Source organism: Rhea americana, unplaced genomic scaffold (genome assembly GCF_003343005.1).
Source record: "Rhea americana isolate MKP2758 unplaced genomic scaffold, rheAme1 scaffold_15, whole genome shotgun sequence".
Lineage (NCBI taxonomy): Eukaryota > Metazoa > Chordata > Aves > Rheiformes > Rheidae > Rhea > Rhea americana.
The window spans coordinates 5,038,916-5,060,914 of NW_028185594.1; the positions used below are offsets into that span (position 1 = coordinate 5,038,916).

Genomic DNA, 21,999 nt, shown 5'->3' on the forward strand with positions numbered 1-21,999 from the left:
GCCGTTAGCCCTACTGTGCCCCTTCAGCCCCTGTGGCGGCAGCCCCCGGCACAAGCCCGAAGGGGCCCTCTGCCTCCTGCCCTGGCCGGGAGCCCTTCTGGCAGCGAGGGTGCTGCCCGGGCCGCGGGAGGAGTGCGGCGTCCAGCTCCACACACCTCCCCGGCCTGAGCTTCAGGGTGGGCGGCCGTGTGCTGTCACGCTGTGCTGGCGGTTACAAAACAGGCGTGTTCCTTCCCTCCCCCGCCCCCCCCCCCCCCCCGAGGACTAGGCTTGGAAAGCTGTGGGAGAGACTGCAGAAAAGCTCTGATGGAGAAGCTGCCTCTCCAGTTGCTTTCCTTGCTCTCTCAGAGGCTAGCAGGCCTGAGGTGCTGAGAAGGTTTATTTGTGTAGGTACTTCTAAAGGACTCCTCTTCTGTGATGGGAAGAGGYCACCCAAGCTTATTAGAATATGCACTTCGTCGCCTACTGTTGTTTTGAAGCCCTTCTCTCTGCATGACTTGGTTGCTCAAATCTGAATGCTATTTCAGCTTTTGCAATCTGTTGAGAATTCTAGTCCTAGCTTGGCTCAAATCTTATTTACAGATGACAGCATGCTGCTACTCTCAGACTTCCTCTTTTAGCACAAAAATATTTTAATGAGATAGTAGGGGGCAACTAGTTAGTATTGCTTTAGACTTCTGCTATTTGAGCTCTGTTGTCAAGACCTAACCACTACTGCTGTAAGGTGGTGACTTATCAAAAATAAGCTCTAGTTATCTTTTTTCAGTTTCTGTGGAATTGACTGTTTTCAGAAGGGAAAGCATCTCATCATGTGCTAAATGAAAAAGTTCTAGCTTCAGAAGAGAAAGAGGAGGAAGCAATACTAGTTGAGAATTTTTTATCAGTCTTATCAAACTGGTAAGTTCTAAACTATAAAAAACAGGAGTTATAGCAAATAATTTTCATCTGGTTTCTTTTAGCTGATACTAAGCTATTTCTGTTGCTTTTTTTCAGACTCCTTTATTGTAGCTTTTGCTACTGTCACTTATTCATAGGAATTTATATTAACAATATCAGGCTCTCTGATAAAGGGGTCACTACTGTCCTTCAGTAACAAGTTGTTTCCTTTCGCTCTGGGCAGATACTAATCACACAGTGTTAAAAACATTGGTTGCACTTATTCAGTGGTAACAAAAACCCAAGGGCTTCTTGAACTAGTAGCATGTTATATGTGAACCACATTGAACAATAATAAATGGTTATATGAATGTAGACAAGAATAAAATTGGCAAATTTGTTTTGAACTAGGAAGCTTGGAGGTAGCCCCTTCAAAACCAGAGCAGATAATTTTGTGTGAATATAACAAATATGCATAATAATATATAAATATTTATAATATATACATATAATAAAYTTAGTCTTGTTAGCATAAGTTCACTCTGTATGGTGCAACAACTTTATTAAAAACTTGTTTGTGAATATATAAATAAATATCTGATAAATTTGTAGAAGTTTGTGGTCCGTTTACTAACTGTAGCAGGTAAATAAACACATGATACCAATATATATTTGAGGCTGATGAGAGTTATAGTGTTTGTGAAAGTCAGGGCATACCTGTTTCTATTCAGCCTTGAATCTATGATTACTGTTATACCTATGATGCTGYTTTCTGAGCAGTTGGTGTCCAGTGAAGGACACAGTTCCAAAATAATCAGTGTAATGTTTGTTCCAGGTCATTCCCTGTGATCTAGCAGGTTATTGTGGTGTGGTAGTGTTTGATTTCGAGAGGATTTGGAATAGCATTCTGCTCYGTAAGTGGAAAATACGACATCAATGTCATGCTAGTGACTATCTGTCTGTAACTATTCAGCACTCCTCGTAGTCTTCCTTTTGCAATGTTGGAAGTGAAAATGTAGAATGTAAATGTCCATGGGACATTTATACACAAAGCTAGAATTCTTCACGGAGGAAAAGTGCCAGCATCCTCAAGAAAATGAGTTTAGAATTAGGCAATTTTGCATAGGCTAAAAAAAGATTCGGATGTACTTTTTCTGAGCAAGAACACATCACAAATTCAGAAGTTCTGCAAAAATGCTTCCATTTTCTTTTGATGTTTCAACGCCTCTGCTACTGAAGTGTTATATGACATTTTCTTTGTAAGACTTCCTTAGTTCTATACAAAAGTGTGTTTTTCCTTTTTTCTTTTTTTCCTTTTTTTTTTTTTTTTAAATATTTCCTCCTTTGAGGAAGAAAGGAAGCATATTCAAATCTTCAAATCTTTCTAGTGGCAAGTGTGACTTAACGTATCTCTATTCCTGGTAATTATGCTCTGATTTTTTTTTCTTAATTCAAAATGCATATGCCTCATCATGCTATTGTATCACATGAATTTATTTTCTTATTTTCATGATGATTTTATGTTTTTGAAATAAATTTTCTGCCAACCTAGAAGTCCAAATGTCTCTATTTTCAATGTCCTGTATTTGGAAAACTGGATACTTTCATGGAAGTAAGAGCTATTGCTGTTTCTGTCTATATAAATCAGCGTGATACTTCATTATTCAGAGTTATTTAGTGAGAGTGTTAGAATTTGCTAGAAAATGAATTTAATTTTGTTATTTCAGTTCCTGATTTACCAGTGTTTATTGTTTCCAGTGTGAATTGAAACTTTCTGTATACAGCAGAGAATATACACAAAGCTGTAATTTGCAATCAAGACTGGCCATGTTTGATTTTTATTTCCTTTATCTAAGGCTTCAGACTATTCATTCTGGAACTTTTCTTGGAGATGTGCTGTCTTGAAAGGCTATTCCTTTCTTTTTGTTTTGTTTTGTTTTTTGTTTTGTTTTGTTTTTTGTTACGGTAGGTATTAGAGAGAAACTATAAAATAACAAAAATTGAATAACAAAGAATTATATCTGAAATGATTTTTCACTTCAATAAATATCATATGGCTGCATTAATGTAACTTAATTTTTAATACTCCATCTAGTAAGGCAGTAGATCAATGAAAACTACAATTCATTGAATGCTTAAAAAGTATGTATATAATATAAAAACAAGGATTCTTGGCAGTTTCCTTTTTGTTACAAGAAAAGTAATACAAAAGCATCTTTCTGAAGATTTCTTTAACTTAAAGAGAACTTCAGTTGCAGCATTAAGTTGCTCAGGTATGGAGCATCTCAGAAGTAGAAGCTAACATGGTAGTTGTATACTGTGATTTTTAACAAACTTACTGTAAAATCTCCAATCTGTTGTTACGGGCTTGTGGCACAAGCCACCTACAATTCATTTCTTATGGAGTGGGTTGAAGTTATGTGGATTCCTTCCAGCTGAATTATGCAATATTCCAGAAGAGGAGCAGGCTTTAAGGGTTCCCAAACAGGAGCTCTTATTTTTTGTTTTATTTTGTTATTAAGACTATGATGGTAAATAGAAAAGGTGGTGGGTGTGAAGAATGAACCTAAAAAATTCAAGATTGAAAGGACAAAGTAAGCAGAGCAGCTGCTCTTGTCTCCTTGGCATCTGTGGTCTTGTCAGATCTTCAAAACCACTCTGMGGTCAGACTGCATGAGGAAGACTTTTGGACTCTTGATTAGATTTCTGCCTAGGCTTTAGTAGAACTGTAGMTTTTAATGATAATATATACATTGGTTCAGGAATGAAGTTACAAATTCTACTAATTTACTGCTCATGCAAATCCATATGCCTTATAAATGTTGCTTGAGCACAGAATTCTGTCATATATTAGACTGAAAAAGGATCAGTTATTTTGCTTTGATATTTCTTGAGTATGCTGCAAACTATAAAAATTGATATTTATTTTCTGTAGAATAAATAARTAATCACTGAGTGGTTACTGCTGCATCCCAAATGTTGCATTACATTAGTTGGTAATAGTGTTTCTGGTTGGGAAAGTCCATTCTATGCCTAGGTTAACTCATTTCTGTCTTTGAATTACATTTTGTTTAGTCTGTGCTTACGATAGACCTATTGTAAGATGAGTGGGTAGGAGAGCTCTGGCCATTTATCTTTTGTCTGCCAACCCAGTGTGTGTAAGCTGAATACTTTTAACCATTCTTATGTTGTGGAAATGCTCACTTGTTTAACATGTAAAATATAAAGGGATATAAGCTTTGCTTTTTGTTCTTTGCAGAGCTGATAGTATTTGCAATTGCATAGGCAGTTCATTTTATATGTTTTACAGTTTGTGCAATTACATTGTTCCTTTCAAAAGACGAATGATTTGGTGGTGATGGAGTGCTGCCACTGACAGATGGACTCACAGGAAGGAAGGTGAGAACCAGCAGCTAGGTGAAGCTAGTAGCTTCCTGAAATGTGCCAACTAATAATCGCGCTGTAAAAGTAAGTGATGTCGGCATACGCTTATTATATAAACTGAGCTAAAGGGGAGGAGAAGAGGGGTGACCTAGCTTTAGCTTTAGTTATGTCCAGAACACTCACCTTATAATAACAATAACTTTTTTTTCCAATTGATTGTTGAGAGTTATCAATGGATAGCCATTAGCTGGAAACTTGGAAATAACATTATCTGATGAACACTAGATCGTATCTGTTATCTGCATGTGTGAGTTCTGATTCTGGATTGATAGTCCTGCAAATAGACTACTAATTTATCCTTGCTGCTTTCACTAAGACCTCTGACAGAGGTCAGGTGTTTTGGGATGGAAAGGTAATATCTTCTAATGAATCTGGATGTATGAATGTCCAAATTTATCTTACATTGTTCTCTGAAGAGTTATTAAATGGATAAGTGCCCAAACATGAGGCCGTGGGTTAGATTTAATGCACAGTAGGTTGAGGAAAGCTCTCTATTGTGCAATGTTTTTTGTGCTTTGCTCTTCTGAATAAAAGTCACATTTTGGTCTTAGGCAACTGTGATGTTGGATTTCCTAATTTTTTCTTACCTGTTTATTACACAGTTGGTTACTTTTTTGTTTACTTCTAAGCACACTTACATAGTATTAAAATGGAGGGTCCCCTTTGCATTTTAAATACAAAGGATGTTAATTGGATTAAATTACCCAAGTTTTAGAAGACTTCTTGACTAACCTTTTTGTTGATTTTCTTATGTGGAAAAAGACAGAATCACAAAATACWTGGGGTTGGAAGGGACCTCTAGAGATATTCTGGGCCAACCCCTCTGGTCTAGCAGAGCCAGCTAGAGCAGGTTGCCCAGGATTGTGCCCCATTGGGTTTTGAATATCTCCAGGATGGAGACTCCACAGCATCTGTGGGCAAACTGTTCCAATGTTCTACCACCCTCACGGTGAAGAAGTGTTTTCTTATGTTCAAGTGGATGTTGGGAGTGGGAACAGAAACTTGAGACACATGACTCCATCTCTACAAGTTGGTCTCACTTGATGCTGCATTTTTGAGTGGCACGTTGTACAGGGGTGTAGCTCATCCTATGCAATGCAATTTGCAAAACTTAATTTAAAAGAAGTCATAATTGATGTGAATAACTGCTTACTGTTTTGTGTGTGCTACTTGCATGTTAGAAGGTACAAGCAATATAGCCTTTCTGGGGGTCCGTCAGTGTTGGAGAACTTTATTGCTTTATGCTTTTGCTTCTAGACATCCATTGCCATTTCATCAAAGCTCTTCTCACTGCCTTACGTATTTCACTTTACGAGTTCATGTGAAGCTGACGAGCCGATTTATATAGGGAGTAAAGGGCTTAAGATTGTTGCCAAATAAGTAACTAAACCTTCTTTTCTGTGTGGGGTGGATAACAATCTGTTGTATATGAAATTGTAAATGAATTTGACTCTTAATTGAACTTGAAATGTCAGTCTATATTAAAATCTAAATTTATATTTTTAAGTTGTGTTATTACAACAATAATTAACACGGTATGCKTGCTGTCAGAGTTCTAAGGAATTTCTTTCTGCTGAATGCAAGAAGTTACTGACTAAGCATTCAAACCAGAATTTGCTGAAGTGTTAAAGCAGCTGTGAATTGCTGTAGTCATTCCTGTAAGCCTGGATAACCCCTTTGTGCTTCAGGTTTTGGGGTGTTCTTGTTTGGGGCTTTTTTTGATTCAGATCATTTTAATAACTGGCTAATTTAAATGCTCACTAGGAATTGAAAAAGCAAAAAAAACCCTCATTTTCATTTCCAAAGGTAGAAWTGAAGGTAGGTAAAGGATGAGATCTTGTGGGTGTGGTCTTTCRAAGACACTGAATGGAAGCAATCAATTAACTCTACATTCTGCAGACAGTTTTTCCTTTGTTTAATTATTTCTAAAAGCAAATGTTTGATGAGAACTCTTTGTATAATTCCAGCACACTTGGCATTGTATGTAATTGATAAAAGCACATTTATAATGYTGTTTTCTGCATTTTAATTTCCTAAAATGCAATAATGCAGAACATAAAATCAATAAATCAGAAGTGTTCCTTCTATTTTCTAACACAGTAAGAATTAACGTTATAAATTTCACTATTTCTGTAGGAATAGAGTTGCTTACATGTGAGTGGAAATGACATAACTGTCTCCTTGAATATACATGTGATGGCAGAGATGTGTATTCATTTGATCTCACAGTGAGCAAAAAGTACAGTATTTCATGTAAAGGCTCTGTTAATTGTGAATATGCTTATTTTGAAGGTTACTAGCATCAGGGTCGGCTGCTTTTGAGATAGTAAAGTACGAATGAAAAACAAACGTAATGATTTTATGTTGAAGATTTTTTTTCTCTAAATAATATTTAAATTAAGATAATCAAAGTTGAAAAGGAGTACGTTAAATTCCTGAAATTAAAGCTAACGTCTGAGCTACTAAGTCTTTCATGCATACATGAAAAGCAAACTGCGCATCTTTGAACCATAGGAAACTGCAAGCTGATTCTGTGGTGTTTTTTTTGTTTTTTTTTGTTTTTTTTTTTTTTTTTAGTTCAGAAGAGGCAGAAGGAGCCAAAGAGAGAGGCCTGGTCTATGTTTGGAAGGCTGGTTCCTGCTCCGTAACTCCAGAAAGACTTCCAGGCCTCAATGGAAAGACTGTATTACAGGCAGCCCTTGGAATAAATCATGGATTACTTCTAACAGAAGGTAGTAAATGTATTCATTTGAAAGATTTGAGGCAATAACAAGCCTTAATTATTGTTTTTTTTGTTTGTTTTAGAGTTTTAATCTGATTCTATCCCCAAGTCTCGTACACGATTTCTGAACTGTTAAGTTTATAATGTTGCCAGTGTTTCCTTCTTAGTTTTAAGTCACTTAAAACTGTATTGGAATAGAAATTTTATGCAGTGGCTGTTCACATGCTCTTTTTTTCTCTTAACAATGGCTCTGGGTTTTGGTTTTAAAGATGGTAACATAATATGAACCCTTTTAGCTCGAAATGAAAGTTACTGTGATTTCTTTTGTTCCAAAAAGACAGTACAGCAACAAGTTCTTGTGATGTGTAAGACCTTTGGTTTCTGTGGGTGTCTGGAAAAACATGTAGCCAGCACGTGTGTTAGAGGGAGTCCTGGTTTGTAATCAGTTTGGGACCACGAATCAAAAGAGGAATTTCTAAAAGACAGTCCCTTTAAGTGTTTGTATAGTTTGGTCCTTACTTGTGATGATCAGTGGGCATACAGTTTTAAAGAATAAACTGGAAGTTGCATCTTTGATTTTTTTTTTTTCTGCTTTCTAAGGAAAGAGAATTTAACACCTTTGAAACCAGGTTTCAGGTTTTAAAAAGGAAAAAAAGTTACAGGTTATTGGAGTACCTGCTATAGCCATCTGTAATCTATCAGAGGTGTTATGGAGCTCCAGTGCTGCTTTTTTTTTTTTTTTTTTTTTAAAAAAAGTTTTTTTTATAATTAGAATTTTTTTGCCTGTATTTTCTTGTCCCATGAAGGATATTGTCTGTGGATATGATTTATCATTCTTTTATCACCGTTAAAACAATGTTATCAAAATTTACCCTTACAATAGAGTTCTGATTTTTTTGCAGTATTTTCCTGTTTTACTTTAGGGTGCCAAATCAGTATAATTGAGGGTGCTAGATATCTGTTTGGAAGGATAAGCTCTGTRTTTCCATGTGCTCGTTCAACATGGTTGTATGCATGGAGTACAGAGCAGGGAAAACTTGAAAGGCTGATTTACTAAATTTACATTATCTATTAAGAATTAGAATGTGTTATGTACTAAGGATATTAAGATAATTCTCATGTAGTTTCTTTTAAAAGTGTTGTTTCTTCTGAATAGCTTGCACAAGCAAAATGAATTGTATTCATCCATTTATGTATTCACTGTGGATCAGCATTCATTGGTCCTTTTTAAATGTATTTACTCAATCTGTTCTGTTAACTTCAGTATAATACTTTTTCTAGGAGAAAAGTATTACTTAACATTACCCTGTACATACATGAATACTGCTAATACCAGGTATAGAACTTACAGCAACAACAGCAAAGAGCAACAAGCAGCTTTCATGCATCAACACCATAGTTTTGCAGAGCCTGGAATGAGCTAAAAATTAATGTTAATCTGAATCTCTTTTCAAATTGTTGTGTTGGCTTAACTTCATTTAAACCGTGCTATCTTTTTTAGGTGGAGAGGTCTACAGTTTTGGAAAACTTCCCTGGAGAACAGGACCAGAGGAGTCATGTGCTAATAGTCCCATCTTAGAAAATACTTTACTCGGGCAACATGTTATTACAGTGGCAGCTGGCAGCTTCCATAATGGAGCTGTGACAGAAGGTGGTGTGGTTTATATGTGGGGAAACAATTCTGCTGGCCAATGCGCAGTTGCTAATCAACTGTATGTGCCAGAACCACAACCCATCAGTATTTCTGATTCTGAAACGAGTCCTCTGCTATCAGTCAGGATTTTGCAGCTAGCATGTGGAGAGGAGCATACCCTGGCACTATCACTAAGCAGGGAGATATGGGCCTGGGGGAGTGGCTGCCAGCTGGGTCTCATAACAACAACTTTCCCGGTGATAAAGCCACAGAAGGTAGAGCACCTGGCAGGACGTGTTGTGCTCCAGATTGCTTGTGGAGCTTACCACAGCCTGGCTCTGGTACAGTGTCTCCCTGTGCAGGAAATGAAGCCTATCCCAGAGAGGTGCAATCATTGCAGCCAACTCCTCATTACCATGACAGACAAGGAAGATCATGTAATCATATCAGATAGTCACTGTTGCCCACTAGGTGTAGCACTGGCTGATACCCAAACAGAAAATCTTCTCTCCTGTCCTTCATTGGAGACCCTAGAAGGAAGAAGTGTAACAGGTAGCCAAAGTGAAGACTGTCAGAAATCCACTGTGGAAGAGCATATGCTTGTTACTTTAGAACCTGATGGAGCAAGCATGCTTTCCAACAACGATGGACAGGAAGACAGTGGAATCTCTAGTCCTGGGAATATTCTGTTCCCTGACAAAAAAGARGTGAAAGAGTACGGTTTATCAGATAACTCATTAAATGAGAGCTTGGAGAAAAGCATCAGTACAGAACCTGACCAGGTTGGTACCTAGTAACCAGTTCTTAATGTGCTACAACTCCYTTTATGCTATATACGTGACGTTTTGTGTTACGCTGATCACAAATGAAATAGTCTCCTTATGTTATACTCATCACAAATGAAATATTCTCTTAGTGTTTAATGTAAGTGGGATGTTTCTTTAGTTTCGATTTTTTTTTTGTTTTTGTTTTTTTTCCCTGTGTGATGGCTCTCAGCTTGTATGTGGAAGAGTTTTTATCTGCTATTCCTGTTCAGTTGTAAGCTGCCTTTCGTGTGAGCAGCCTTCACAGTGCCCCAGCTTTGCCTCCATGGTCCATAGTATCAGAACCAAGAAAACCTATTTCCCATTCCCTTCTCCAGCCCTTTACTGATGCATGCGTTTCCTGTYTGTGTGGGACAGTAAGCTGGTACTTTCCTAGTTCACTGTTAAGGTAAAACTTTTTTCTGTACATTGAGTGAATCCCTTACAAATCTGTCTAATTTCTCAATCAAAAATTCTAGGTAGTAAGTAAATATTGAAAAGATAATGCTAAAATGTTGTCTAAAGGCTTCTGATGTTAATCATGTGCGTTCCATAAAACTAGAACAGGAATGGGAGATAGCTGATACTTGTTTAGCTTTGTGTGATGTGTAAAATGGTTCAGCTGTACTGTTACAATGCTATTGCAGAATAGTAATAATTTCTTGATAGACATCAGAAAAAGTTTGACGCAAAGCTTCAAGAAACATGCTGTTCTCAGCTGTCTGCCCAAATACTACCATTTCAACTACTTAAATAATAATAATATTTTAAAAGAGGGTGGGGAGGGGGTGGGGAGAAGAGAAAAAAGAAAAGAAAATACAACCCAAAGGCTAATAGGCTGAAAACTAATCTAAGCTCTTACAGTCTGGCAATTCCCACTCAAGTACTATCCTACTGGATGGCTTATAGTTGAGGTAATTTGCTATAGTTGAGGTAAACTGCTACTCTATGGTACAATATGCAAAATTCGTAGCAAAATTCTGTAAAAAAAAAAATCTGTAGTCATTCTTGTGTATAGATCAATTTCTTATTTTTTAATAATTATAGGAGTTTTTTCAGGACACTTCTGGTGAGTAAATATCACAATTTAGCAGTACCTAATAAATGGTTGGTTTTGGTTGTTACTTTTGCTTGCAAAAATATAAAAAAATAGTATTAAAAAGAAAACATCTCATAACTTTATGGTGTTAATGTTTCGACCAGTTTCATTTCCCTCTTACGAGGGAAACTTCTTTCAGAGAAAGAAGCATTGTCTGAATACAGTTATTCTTCCTTTAGCTTTTTGCTAAGACAAATGCATTCCAGGAGTTGTGAGCTCCTCATGCTCACATGAGCACTCCTGCCTTTGGGAAACCACTGAAACAAGTAGTTTCAACAAGCAGAAATACTGTTTCTCTTGTGCAGTTCTAGTAATGAGAAACAAGCCTGGAATCAATTCAGGGATTCTTAACACAGCTGAACATACRTACACAATTTGAAGCACAGAGGGGAGGATATTTCTGTGTTTCAGCATTAGTGAAATCCTTGCCTTCCCTTTGTGTTCCTATACAAATGTACTATGCTTTTCTGTATTGTTGGGCATATTTTAGCTCTTATAAATAAGAATGAAATACAAGGAAGTAGGACCAATTTGTTAGCCTGAGCCTTCACAAAAAACAGGGGGGGGGGAAGGTCAAAGATTTTCTTTCTTGTAGGATAAAATATGATATATTAAGGGAACTGTATTAGGTGGGAAACTGGGACTTTGCTGGCTTTTTGGTATTTGCCAAATAGGTTACCTTGTGCATTGTTTATTACTTGGTAGGTAAATAGGTTGCTGTAATAGCAAATAATGTGCTGATACTGATGACTGCTTTTAATCATTGGCAATCAGATAACTGCTGATTATTATTATTTACTATCCTTATATGGATACAACAGTAGCATAAGTGGATGTATAGCACAGAATATTCTTAGGTAGACCTTGCGAAATGAATCATTCTGTTTCCCACTTTAATATATTAAAGAGGGAATGTATCTTTCCATAAATACAGTGTGCTCACTGATACACTTTAATCAGTGGCAGAGATGCTGCTAATAAGCCTAAAATTAAATCCCTTTTTATTTGTTTTGCAAAGACACAGKTTTTTTGGTATTAAAAAAAAGCTCTTACGGATGAACTACAAGGAACAGACAAAGCTTAGTTCATGTGGAAGTGGTACTTGGTCTTATCTTACAAAACATGATTCTGAGGAATAGATTTACCTGTTGGTATAAAGAGCTTCATCATACTGTCTCATTCAGTGTAGCACATAGTGGTGTGTGAATGTGTGTATTGTCATTCCACTGCTACATGGTATCTGAAATGATATACTTGAATTTTTCTTTCGTTTTAGCCTTCTCAAGAAGAACAGCTCAGTGCTTGTGTCTCAGGCCCTCCAAGTACCAGCACATCTGCCTTGAACAGCTTGGTGGCCTCTTGTGCATCAGCAGTTGGTGTGAGAGTAGCTGCTACATATGAAGCTGGAGCATTGTCTCTGAAGAAAGTAATGAACTTCTATGGCACATCTTCAAGTGAAGTGGGATCTCAATCTGGCAGTGSTTCCCCAGGACCTGAAGGTCTAAAAGACAGTAGAGAAGAGCAGGTCAGACTGGAATCCATGCAAGGAAAGAAGAGTTCCAGTTTAGTAGATATTAGAGAGGAGGAATCTGAAGGAGTGAGCCGAAGACTTTCTCTGCCTGGCTTGTTGTCACAAGGTAAGAGTGTGTTAGGAAAGCCAAGAGACTGGAAAAGTTATAATACTGTAAAGGGTTTTAACTGGAGACACAACAAACTTGGATGTAAATTTAATCCTCTACTAAAGGTGTTTGTGAATTACAAATGATACTTAAGGACCTGAAGGGGGGGGGGGAAGGAGGGGGAGACTATTAAATACTGCATCCTAATAAAATCAAAAGCATAGTGGGCTTAGGAATGTTCTTCATGAGTAAAGTAGGCTCACTGTGGTAGATTAGATACCTTTTACAAAATGACCTAACRTGGCTAACTGCCTTTCATACAGGTTGCATAGCAGGTAAGATCTGTGTGGCCCTTGATCCATACTACATTGACCTGGTTTTGAGACAGGGGCCTAGAAATATTTCAGTTCCAATTGTCAAAGTTCAAAGCTAGTGAGCTTCTTCCCTTGCAAGTTTTAATTTGTTAATCACTCTGAAGGCAGAGTTACATGATTTAGTTCTATATTGGTTCTGTATCTGAGAGGATTTTTTAGGAGTTTTTGGAATACTTATGTTCACGGCAAGGATATGCTTTCGAAATATACTTACTTTTATATTTGGTTTTTTTTTTGTTCATTTGCTTTAGTGTAACCACATAGTTTTCATATGTCCGTTATTCTCTAGCATTTAAAACCTGCTTTAGATCTATTTTAGCACACTTTGCTCCTTTGAGTAATGTACCTTCTTACACTTTAGCATTTGTGCTGAATCTTAATTAAGACCCCCTAGAGACTCCTTGATAGGTTGTTTTGAATGATACTGAGTAATGACGTATTTATTTGAAATGATGAGCTGTTTGTTTTGTTTTGGTATTAAACATTGTGGGTTTCCTTTTTTTTTTTTTTTTTTTTGTTGGTTTCTTTTGGTTTGTTTTCAGTTTCTCCTAGGCTCTTACGGAAAGTAGGGCGGGCAAAAATGAGGACTGTAGCTCTGACTCCAACCTACAGTGGTGAGGCTGATGCTCTTTTACCATCACTAAGAACGGAGGTATGGAGCTGGGGAAAGGGGAAGGAAGGACAACTAGGACAYGGTGATGTCCTGCCAAGGTGAGATTTCTCTGATTTTTTTTTTTTTCCTAATTTCTCTTTATTCAGCAGATCAGTAAGAAGTCTCGAGTACTAARCTTTCTCAGAATTGGCCAACTGTCTTCCACTTGGTTCTTACTCTTTAAGTTGTCTGACCTCAAATCCTTCTAGTAACATGTTTTATGCTATATTCTTACTAAATTTAGGTCAGTCAGAACTTCTGCTTTGTAATTGCTGGGAGTTTGAATGAAATGTTGACTGTATTGTCCTAACTGGGGTGAGGTGAATCATCAATTTTTGCCCTTCAGGATCTTTTTAACTAAGCTGGTTTATTGCCAAAAGATTCCATGTAGTCTTCTGTATATACTTGGGGAAAAATAAAACTCAARTTTTATTTTAATGTTAGGAATTCCTCTGATAGCTTTTTTTTTTTCTTCACCCTTTATGGGTTCTGGGAACTGACAGGCTTCAGCCACTGTGTGTGAAGAGTCTAGATGGCAAAGAAGTGATTCAGCTGTCTGCTGGTGGCCATCATTCCTTAGCACTCACTGCCAAATCCCAGGTACAAGTGATTGTGTAACTTATTGCTTATCTATGACATGGTTGTCATGCTTGCTATTTTCTAGGTTTGTTTAGTTTCTCTCACTTCTAAACATTTGTCTCTATTTGTGGGAGAATTGAAAGCACTGTGCTTAGTGGAGGTTTAATTATATTTCTGCATAACTTTGTGCATGTGTCAGCAATATTATCTTTAAAGATCGATGACTTAATGTGGCACAYTCTATTTTTGAACGTGAGAAGACATAATCTGAGAAAATGGGGAAGTTCTTCTTGATACATATACTTGACATCTTGACTTGTGTCTGTTTGCACAGTTGGTGTTGCACTACTGCAATTCAGTATGTGTCCACATGTATATACTRTTACATTCTGATGTTTGGCTATGTTCTGCACAGGTGTATTCRTGGGGCAGTAATACCTCTGGCCAGCTTGGTCACTTAAATTCCCCAACAACAGTCCCTCGTCTTGCAAAGGTAATTTGTTTTCTATACGTCTCTTTCAGTTTAGGGCCTCCTCCAATAAGAGTGAGTGTAAAGTAGTTTCTAAAAACTGATCTTGGTTATGCACCTGTGTACTGTAAAGTAGTAGATTTGTTAATTCCTTTGATTTATAGTGTGAAACTAGTCCTTATGTGAACCTGCGAAAATCTACATGCCAATTCATTTCCATAAACTTCAGCTGTTTTTTAGGGGAGTTCTTTGGATTTTTTTGCCTTTTTTTTTCCAATTTGACAGCTTTATCTTATAGCAGACTTCACTTTTGCCTTATCATTGGTTTCTCTGATATTAATGTTGCAATGCTGAGACTTTGAATACCAAGAAACACTGTTTATTTTCTAAACAACTTCTCCTAGCATATTAGCTTTACTAGAGCATAGGAATATTTGTGTACTTTTTGTGTACTTCTAGAACTGTTAGTCATATCTTGCATGAAAATTACTGCTGTTTTGGTAGTCGGCTTTTTGTCTGTTTTGGCCTTTTAGCGCATTGAGTAAACAGCCTAATGATGACTTTCAATTAGACCAGACCCTTGACTGTGTTTTCAGATGCTTGCCTGTCTTGGTGGAAAACCTAGCTATAGAGTTTTCCTGTTTAGACCTTATGCGAATTAATATACAGCTATCTCCCAAATTCACAGAATTCCCAGTTAAATAAAGGAGATCAGTGTCCTAACTTATCAGGCTTACCTGAAGTCCATTTAAAATAGTTTATATTTTAAAGGCTCAGCTTGTTGTGAAACAGAATGGAAAGAAATGTCACTTTCAGCAAAACACAGGAAAAATTGTTAATGAGACATTGGTGTTGTGAAATGAGTTAATGCAATACTTTTGCATGTTGTCAGGTCTATTTCTTGCCTACATGGCCAGAAGCATTGGGAATTCTCCTCTCCTTCCAGCCTCAGGTGGTGACTTTTCATATTTTTTTTCCTCATGAATTTCAGGTGTTTGGTGTTTGGAGTACAGCAGCAGGATCAGATTATTCCCTGTTCTTAACAGATAAGGAAGATTTCCAACCTGGATTATATTACAGTGGCGAGGAAACAACAACAGAAAATAATTTATATGAAAATAACTGTACAAAAAGTCCAGTTTTGTTACTGCCCTGCAGTAAGGTGAGTGGCATTTCCCTTAAGTTAGTGCACTCCTACTGATATCTTTTGAAACTGCACAGTGCAGGTTCTTCAGTTAGCTTTAAGGGTATCTAGTCAAGGAACTTGTTCCTTGTAGTCAAATCAGGAGCACAGCTACATGGCGGGCAGGAAGCTTCTTAATGTTGTTCTGTTCCCTACCTGTTTCTTGCCTGCTCTTTTATTTCAGAGGAAGGGAGATGCTTCCAAACTCTCTAATCTATTTCTTCCAATATATGTGTGTTGCAGGAGTGCATCCTCATACCATGCTATGTTTCCACCTTGTTCATGAGTTTGTTCTTTGGTTCCATTGCTCTTAACTTTTTCCTGGTTGTTTCTTGAATGACTGAGATCACTGCCTCCTTGTGCCCCAGCTCTGTATTGTGTTCCCTTTCCTACGCATCTGAGTGGGTGGAATGTCCCCCTGAGTTCTGGACTATATCCTTCTCCCACCTCTGGCTTTTCTCATGGGTGTGAAGGAGGAACGGAGCAAAGGCACCAAAAAGGCCATTTGTGTATTTATGAGGGAGAGAAGGTGCCTCTATTCAATTYTCATTACCAAGCTGAATCTCACTGTAGCTGCCTTAAAGTTGGTATGAAGCAGGGGACTTGAGTGCTCTGACTCCATGTCCTGCTGCAAGCTCTTTGGTTTCAGACCAACCTAAGTTTAAGATGGCAGGCAGGAGACAAGCAGGGTAGAAWTTACCTCCTTGTCTCTCAACTGTTCTGGATCTCATTGCTGTTTCCCTAGATTGAGCATAATAGCAACTGGAGAGTTTTGAGGAGCGCCCATACACACTTGTATTTTTTCTGTGAGATTATTGCTAGCCATCATCTTCCCTTCTCTTAGAGTGGCACCTCCATCATGGGATGGTGTAGCAGACTAGTTAGTTGGCTCTTGCATGCCATAATTGCTCTCTGGGCTGTGTATTGAACACCTCTGGTTTGGTGTTTCTGAGGAATCCTCTATACAACAACAAGCAAAGTAAGATRGAGCTCAACCACTGAGTTACTTTACATTATTGCATGTGAAGTAGAATTAATGAATCAGAGTTATCAGTGGCACTTCTGCAAACTTTGGAGAAAAATTTTGCTTTCTATGACTGTGAGCTCTAATACAAGTACTACTAGTCCTTTTTTTTTTGGAACAGTATTGCTCTTATCAATTGACATTRTGTTCTGAGAGTAATTGTAAATATTAAACCCTTGTACCTAGTTGTAAGGAGAAATAGCTAACATGATGATATTAGTATCACTGTTGTTGGTATATGCATATAGAAATTATATTGCATTTTTAAATGAGTGAACTAGTGGTCATTCTTTTACACAAGTAACAGCTGTGTGAGGTGTCTTAAAAGATGTCATTCTGTTGCTTCTTAGGCCCTGTCAGTATGAGGAAAGTGAACAGCATTGACTATAATGTTTCTATTTAGCACTCCTGTTCAGCCAGTATTGAATGGATTGCTTGTCATTGTGGATAACTGACACTTACTGTTAYTTATCCCTAATGAAGATATTTTATTTTGTATCAGTCCAATTTTAAATTGGAAGGTAAAACAAAATATTAAAGTTGCTTTCCCCCCCCCCCCCTTCTGCTTTTTCAGATAGGGTACATAAGCAATGTGATAGCTGGTGGGGAAAGCTGTTTGGTCTTGGTAGACAAAAACGTAATGGGATATATTGCAAGTTTGCATGAGTTGGCCTCTACTGAGAGAAGATTTTATTTTAAACTGAGTGAGATCAAATCTCAGGTTCTTAGACCTCTTCTAGGTTTAGGTAAGAACTTCTTTTAACATTCTTTGTTATCATTTCCCTTAAGTCCTACAGTAACTTCTTTATGTAAAACTTAAAATTAATTTTATATTTTAAAGACAAAGCTAAGATCTTATTCCTTTTTCCTGTTTGGAACTATTAGTGAGATACAACTGCATTTTGACATCTGCATTATGATATTAGTATTTGCACTTTCCTAACTGTTCCATAACTTAGTGATTTGAGCCATTTACTCTAAAATCATTGAATTCCTGATTCTGAATAACGTTGCCAGGAAATTAATGATAAAACATGAAGATAGTAGTGTGGAGTGATTCTCCTTATTAATAGGTGCTCTTCTCTTGCAAGGGAAGCTAAATTGCTTTTTGTTCTGTTGCAGATAACTTGGGCAGTGCAAATACAATCCAGTTGTTGCAGGAAATGGCAAGCAGGTTCAGCAAGTTATGCTATCTCATTGGTCAACATGGAGCTTCTTTAAGTAGTTTTCTTCGTGGAGTAAAAGAAGCCAGGAGCTTGGCCATCCTGAAGCATTCCAGTCTCTTCTTGGATAGTTACACTGAGCAAGTATCTAGTTCTCTCTCATCCTGAGCCTCTGCAAACTTAATCTACTGATCAGAACCTTGACTTAGGGAAAAATAAACATAAGGAAAACAGGTTAAACTTCCATACAAATTATATTCTTGCAATTTAAAATTTATTGAGGGTATTGCATAGCTCAGTACAAAGTGGATTAGTCTATGTATGTCAAGATCTTTGTTAGCAGAGCATACTGGACAGTTTGGGATTTCCTAATGTAAAACTGTGTACAAACTCTTTTTTGGCTGTTGCTTATATATCTTCTAGAGTGATGTAACTGTTACCTAATAATTAGGATATTGTAATACAATGTAATAGAGCAGCTATTACTATGCTGCCAAGTAAAGCTACCTTTGGGATTTATTGTGGTTACAAAATACCTTACTAAAACTAGTTAATTAAAAATTGCATCCTAAAAAGTGCATCCTAGAAGAACAGTTATTCTGTCCTAGTATTTGCCAAATAACTGGCATTATACCTTTCACCTGGAAGTTTGAGCTACTTTAATACTCAGAATTAGAGTCTGAATTATTATAATTACTGTATTTATGCACTTAGTAGGTTTGAAAGGTGAAATCTGTGCGATTAGGCCATCTGATGTCTTTGTCCTCAATAACACTTGTAGATACTGGATAATTTCAACCCGACTTAGCAGARGTCTCAACATATTTAATTCCCACAGGCTTTTGTGAAATTATTGGCTTGATAGAGAGGGAGACCCTAAAAATGTGCTCTGAATGTAGTCTCAATTACTAGACATCTGAAAATCCATATGGGAACAAAATTTCAAAGTCACAAACTTCACTTGCTATGCAGTAGTCTTGAATATGCAGTAAGTTGTAAATTTTTTTTAACTCAACAAGTTTTTCAAATGTTTATCAAATGAGTTATTCATAATTGTAGATAGGTATTCTCTCCCCTTCTTGATGTCACTCTGATTTCAGTTCTTTTTTGTAACTTGGATTTCTAGAGTTGATTTCCATTATTGCTGAGATTAGAAGAATTTTCTTAATTTCTTCTTTTTTTCTCTGTCAAATACTGAAATATCTATTTTCTGTTATCTTTGTTATTGCCTATCTTCTGCTGTCCTCCTTTGTTTTCTTAATGCTTTACACATATCTGTGTATGGTGTCAAAATTTGTTTACTCTTCCTTGTAGTATCTGAGCATCTTCCAAGGGTCCATCAAGCAACACAGGTGCTGTCTGTTAATTGTGTTGAACTGAGACATCTCTCCTTGGAKAAACATGCAATAATTTATTTCTTTGACTTTTTTTTTAATAGGGAAGAATAGAGATAGAATGTTGAATACCAGGAGAAAGAAATTTCCATGCTGAAGATAAATAGAAGCTAGCAGAGTTACTCTGTAGAAACAGATGAGCTGCTCTGTACATGCCCATATTTGGAGGAAACTCCAAAATTCAAAGGAGGAAACTCTAAAGTTTCTGTTGCAAAGTAATCTCTCTGCATTGGAGTAGTGGCAACAGAAAGATGGAAGAGTAATACATGTCCTACCTTCCAGATGGAAAGTGAATACTAAGCGTTCCACTGCTGTTGAGTAGCTCGGTGTTTAGTATTTTCTCAAGTAGCTTGACTTTTGTAATAAAATATACAGATCTTGTGGGTAAACTGCTGAAATGTCAGCTGTTGTAATTTGTTGATGTTTTTAGTTTAAAACTGATGCTGTCTTTTCTTTCTTGTTTTAGATATTGCACTTCTGTAACAAACTTCCTGGTAATGGGAGGATTTATGCTCCTTGCAAAGCCTGCAATGTAAGAAAACTTTTACCATTATTTGCTAGTTGATGAAAAACTGCAAATAATTGTACTTCAAAGATTTATATGTATATATGTGTGCATGTATGTATTAACAAGCATGTGGTAACTCTGTCTCAACATACCTGAGTACACTAATTTCTTTTCTGTCAGAGGAAGAACAATTTAAGTTTGAATACTGCTGAATAAGTTCAGTTGCTTCATCTTGAAGGTGGAGAAAGGAAGAAAAAAGTATAAAGGGATAATTTTCGTACATCAGATGATGATTCTTGAAAGCTTAAACTTGAGGTTAAATTTTCATCATCTATTCAGTGTTTGCTGATACTTTATCCTTTCAAATATTGCTGTAAAAATACAGACAAACTCTCTTTAAGAATTAAGAGTAGATGATACTAATTCTATTTAGTTTGAATTATCTAAATTTACAGAAACACTCTAAAATAACACAAAAATACAGTACAACATTTTTGCACAAGTATCCTCTGTGCCTCTCAAAGATGCTTTACTCTGTTTCATGTATCAATGTTCAGAGCATTAAATAAGCGCTCTGTCTTGAGGCCTGGGACAGTATCTTTGAAATTTATAGGTCTCAGAGTAAAGCCTTTTCTTTAACAATAACAGTATTTTTGCCTGGAAAATAAAGTAATGATACAGTGCATCTTTCACGCTAGTGCTGTGATGAAGAGTTTAGCTGATGTCTGTGGAATTACATTCTCTCCTAAATTCAGTAATCTTGGCATTATCTAATAAAGCTGTTTATGGAGTGCCTTGAACATAGCATGAGCAACGGTATTGGAAGTGACGAGAAATCCCGAGGTGTCTGAGGACTTGTGCCAGTGGCTAAATCTAAAATCCTGCTGCAGAAAGATACTGGTAGTCTTGTTTTTAGGGTGAATTACAGCAATTTGGAGTTCAAGTTACATTATTGCAACTAAGTTTATTCATAATTAGTGTTGAAAAGTTCTGGATGCAGAAACTTCTGGTATTGAATTCTTCACATCAGGTGTTACAGTTGTGTGTGATGGCTTCTCCTACTGCAACCAGGGTCTCATTAGCCAAATAACACTTTTTCAAGTTCTGARACTTAAGGGAGGAGGTGTTTTAGAAGTTTTGTTGTGTTCCTTGCAATGGGAAGATGAGAATATCTTTGCACACTGTTTTGTGTTTAGAATGTTTCCCACACACGCAAACCCCAGCATACTGTCTCAGGCAGTGGTTAATGATGCCACCTTATCTCTTAAGGATATTCTGCAATATGAATTTGTTACAAGTAGTTCCATCTTCTTAAAAGTGCTRGTTTCAGTAGAACTCTTTGCTATTGGCAGGTTTTTGGGGGTATTCCATCTGAAAGAGTAGACAAGACCTATACTCATYATGAATCTATTATATGACACTTTCTGTAGAGACCCCGTGTAAGGACCTCAAAGCACTTAAAAATGCAAACCATCCTGACTGTTAAATTTACAAGTAAGAAATAGTCTTTTCTCTAAAAAGGACTTTTTCCCAAATACTTGTTTAACAAGAGTTCTTAATTCTTATTAGCAGACCTAGACAAGGTACATTAGTTTGGTATGTGTGAAATGGTACCTTACTAATYACCTAGAACTTCTAGGGATCCTGCAGAGCAATTCTCCAAGCTGTTTTTTGTCCCTGGGCCTTGCTTCCTCAGCGTCACTTGATTCTTGTAGCTTGCAGCACTAGTGCTTCTCAGCTAGATGTATATTAATGCAAATCTGTGTCTCATATGCCAACATACGTGTGCATACAGACATGATGGAGAGGGAAAAAATAGGTTTGTTTTCCTTTTAGTGAAGAATTCCTGTGTAAAGAATTTTGTGTGCTAATACACTGTCTTCAGAATCATTTCCCTCTTGTTCTCTGAAATAGATTAGTTCTCCCTCTTGGAAATCAGACTGAGGATTGAACAGATTTCCTGCCTTTCTTTGAGGTAGGATGTAATTTTTCTAGTTAGGGGAAAAACTGCCTAGTTTCCTTGAACAACAAGGGTGGGAAAGAGATGATTTGGATATACTTAGTGAAGCGCACTGAAGCGAAGTTAAGATTCTTTCAGGCCATCTTATGAGTCTGTCAACAGTGTTAGAAACTCACTCTAACTTACTCTAACAATAATGGGGAAGTCATTCCATCTGTTTTAGCTCTTTGACTAAATGTTAAAGGGGAAAAAGGCAATTAGTTTCTCTCCAACTGGGGAAAACTAGTCAACTTTCTTCAACCAATTTAGTGACTGAGCTTATGAGTAGAAGTTAAACAAGTCCTGTGTTGCAGTTGGCAGAGAGCTGCATGATTGTATTATAGTACTTCAAAACTGGGAATAGGTGAATGAGCAGCATGTGTTTGCCTTGGATTTTTTTTGTTTGKTTGGTTGGTTTTTTTACTGGTTTATGGTAATCCAAGAAGGACATTCTTTGC

The 21,999-nt window shown here is 37.0% G+C and overlaps 1 protein-coding gene across 1 annotated transcript in view; it reads left to right on the plus strand.

Moving 5' to 3' along the window:
- Positions 1-21,999, plus strand: part of ALS2 (alsin Rho guanine nucleotide exchange factor ALS2) — a 43,836-nt gene that overhangs the window by 276 nt on the left and 21,561 nt on the right. Inside the window, exons 2-13 of the mRNA XM_085299408.1 lie at positions 767-897; positions 4,187-4,275; positions 6,898-7,052; positions 8,544-9,457; positions 11,854-12,214; positions 13,113-13,281; positions 13,726-13,822; positions 14,217-14,294; positions 15,262-15,432; positions 17,052-17,223; positions 17,600-17,780; positions 19,501-19,566. Of these exons, the coding sequence (XP_085155534.1) occupies positions 4,256-4,275; positions 6,898-7,052; positions 8,544-9,457; positions 11,854-12,214; positions 13,113-13,281; positions 13,726-13,822; positions 14,217-14,294; positions 15,262-15,432; positions 17,052-17,223; positions 17,600-17,780; positions 19,501-19,566 (2,384 nt within the window). The 5' untranslated portion in view covers positions 767-897; positions 4,187-4,255. The remainder of the gene's footprint in view (positions 1-766; positions 898-4,186; positions 4,276-6,897; positions 7,053-8,543; positions 9,458-11,853; positions 12,215-13,112; positions 13,282-13,725; positions 13,823-14,216; positions 14,295-15,261; positions 15,433-17,051; positions 17,224-17,599; positions 17,781-19,500; positions 19,567-21,999) is intronic.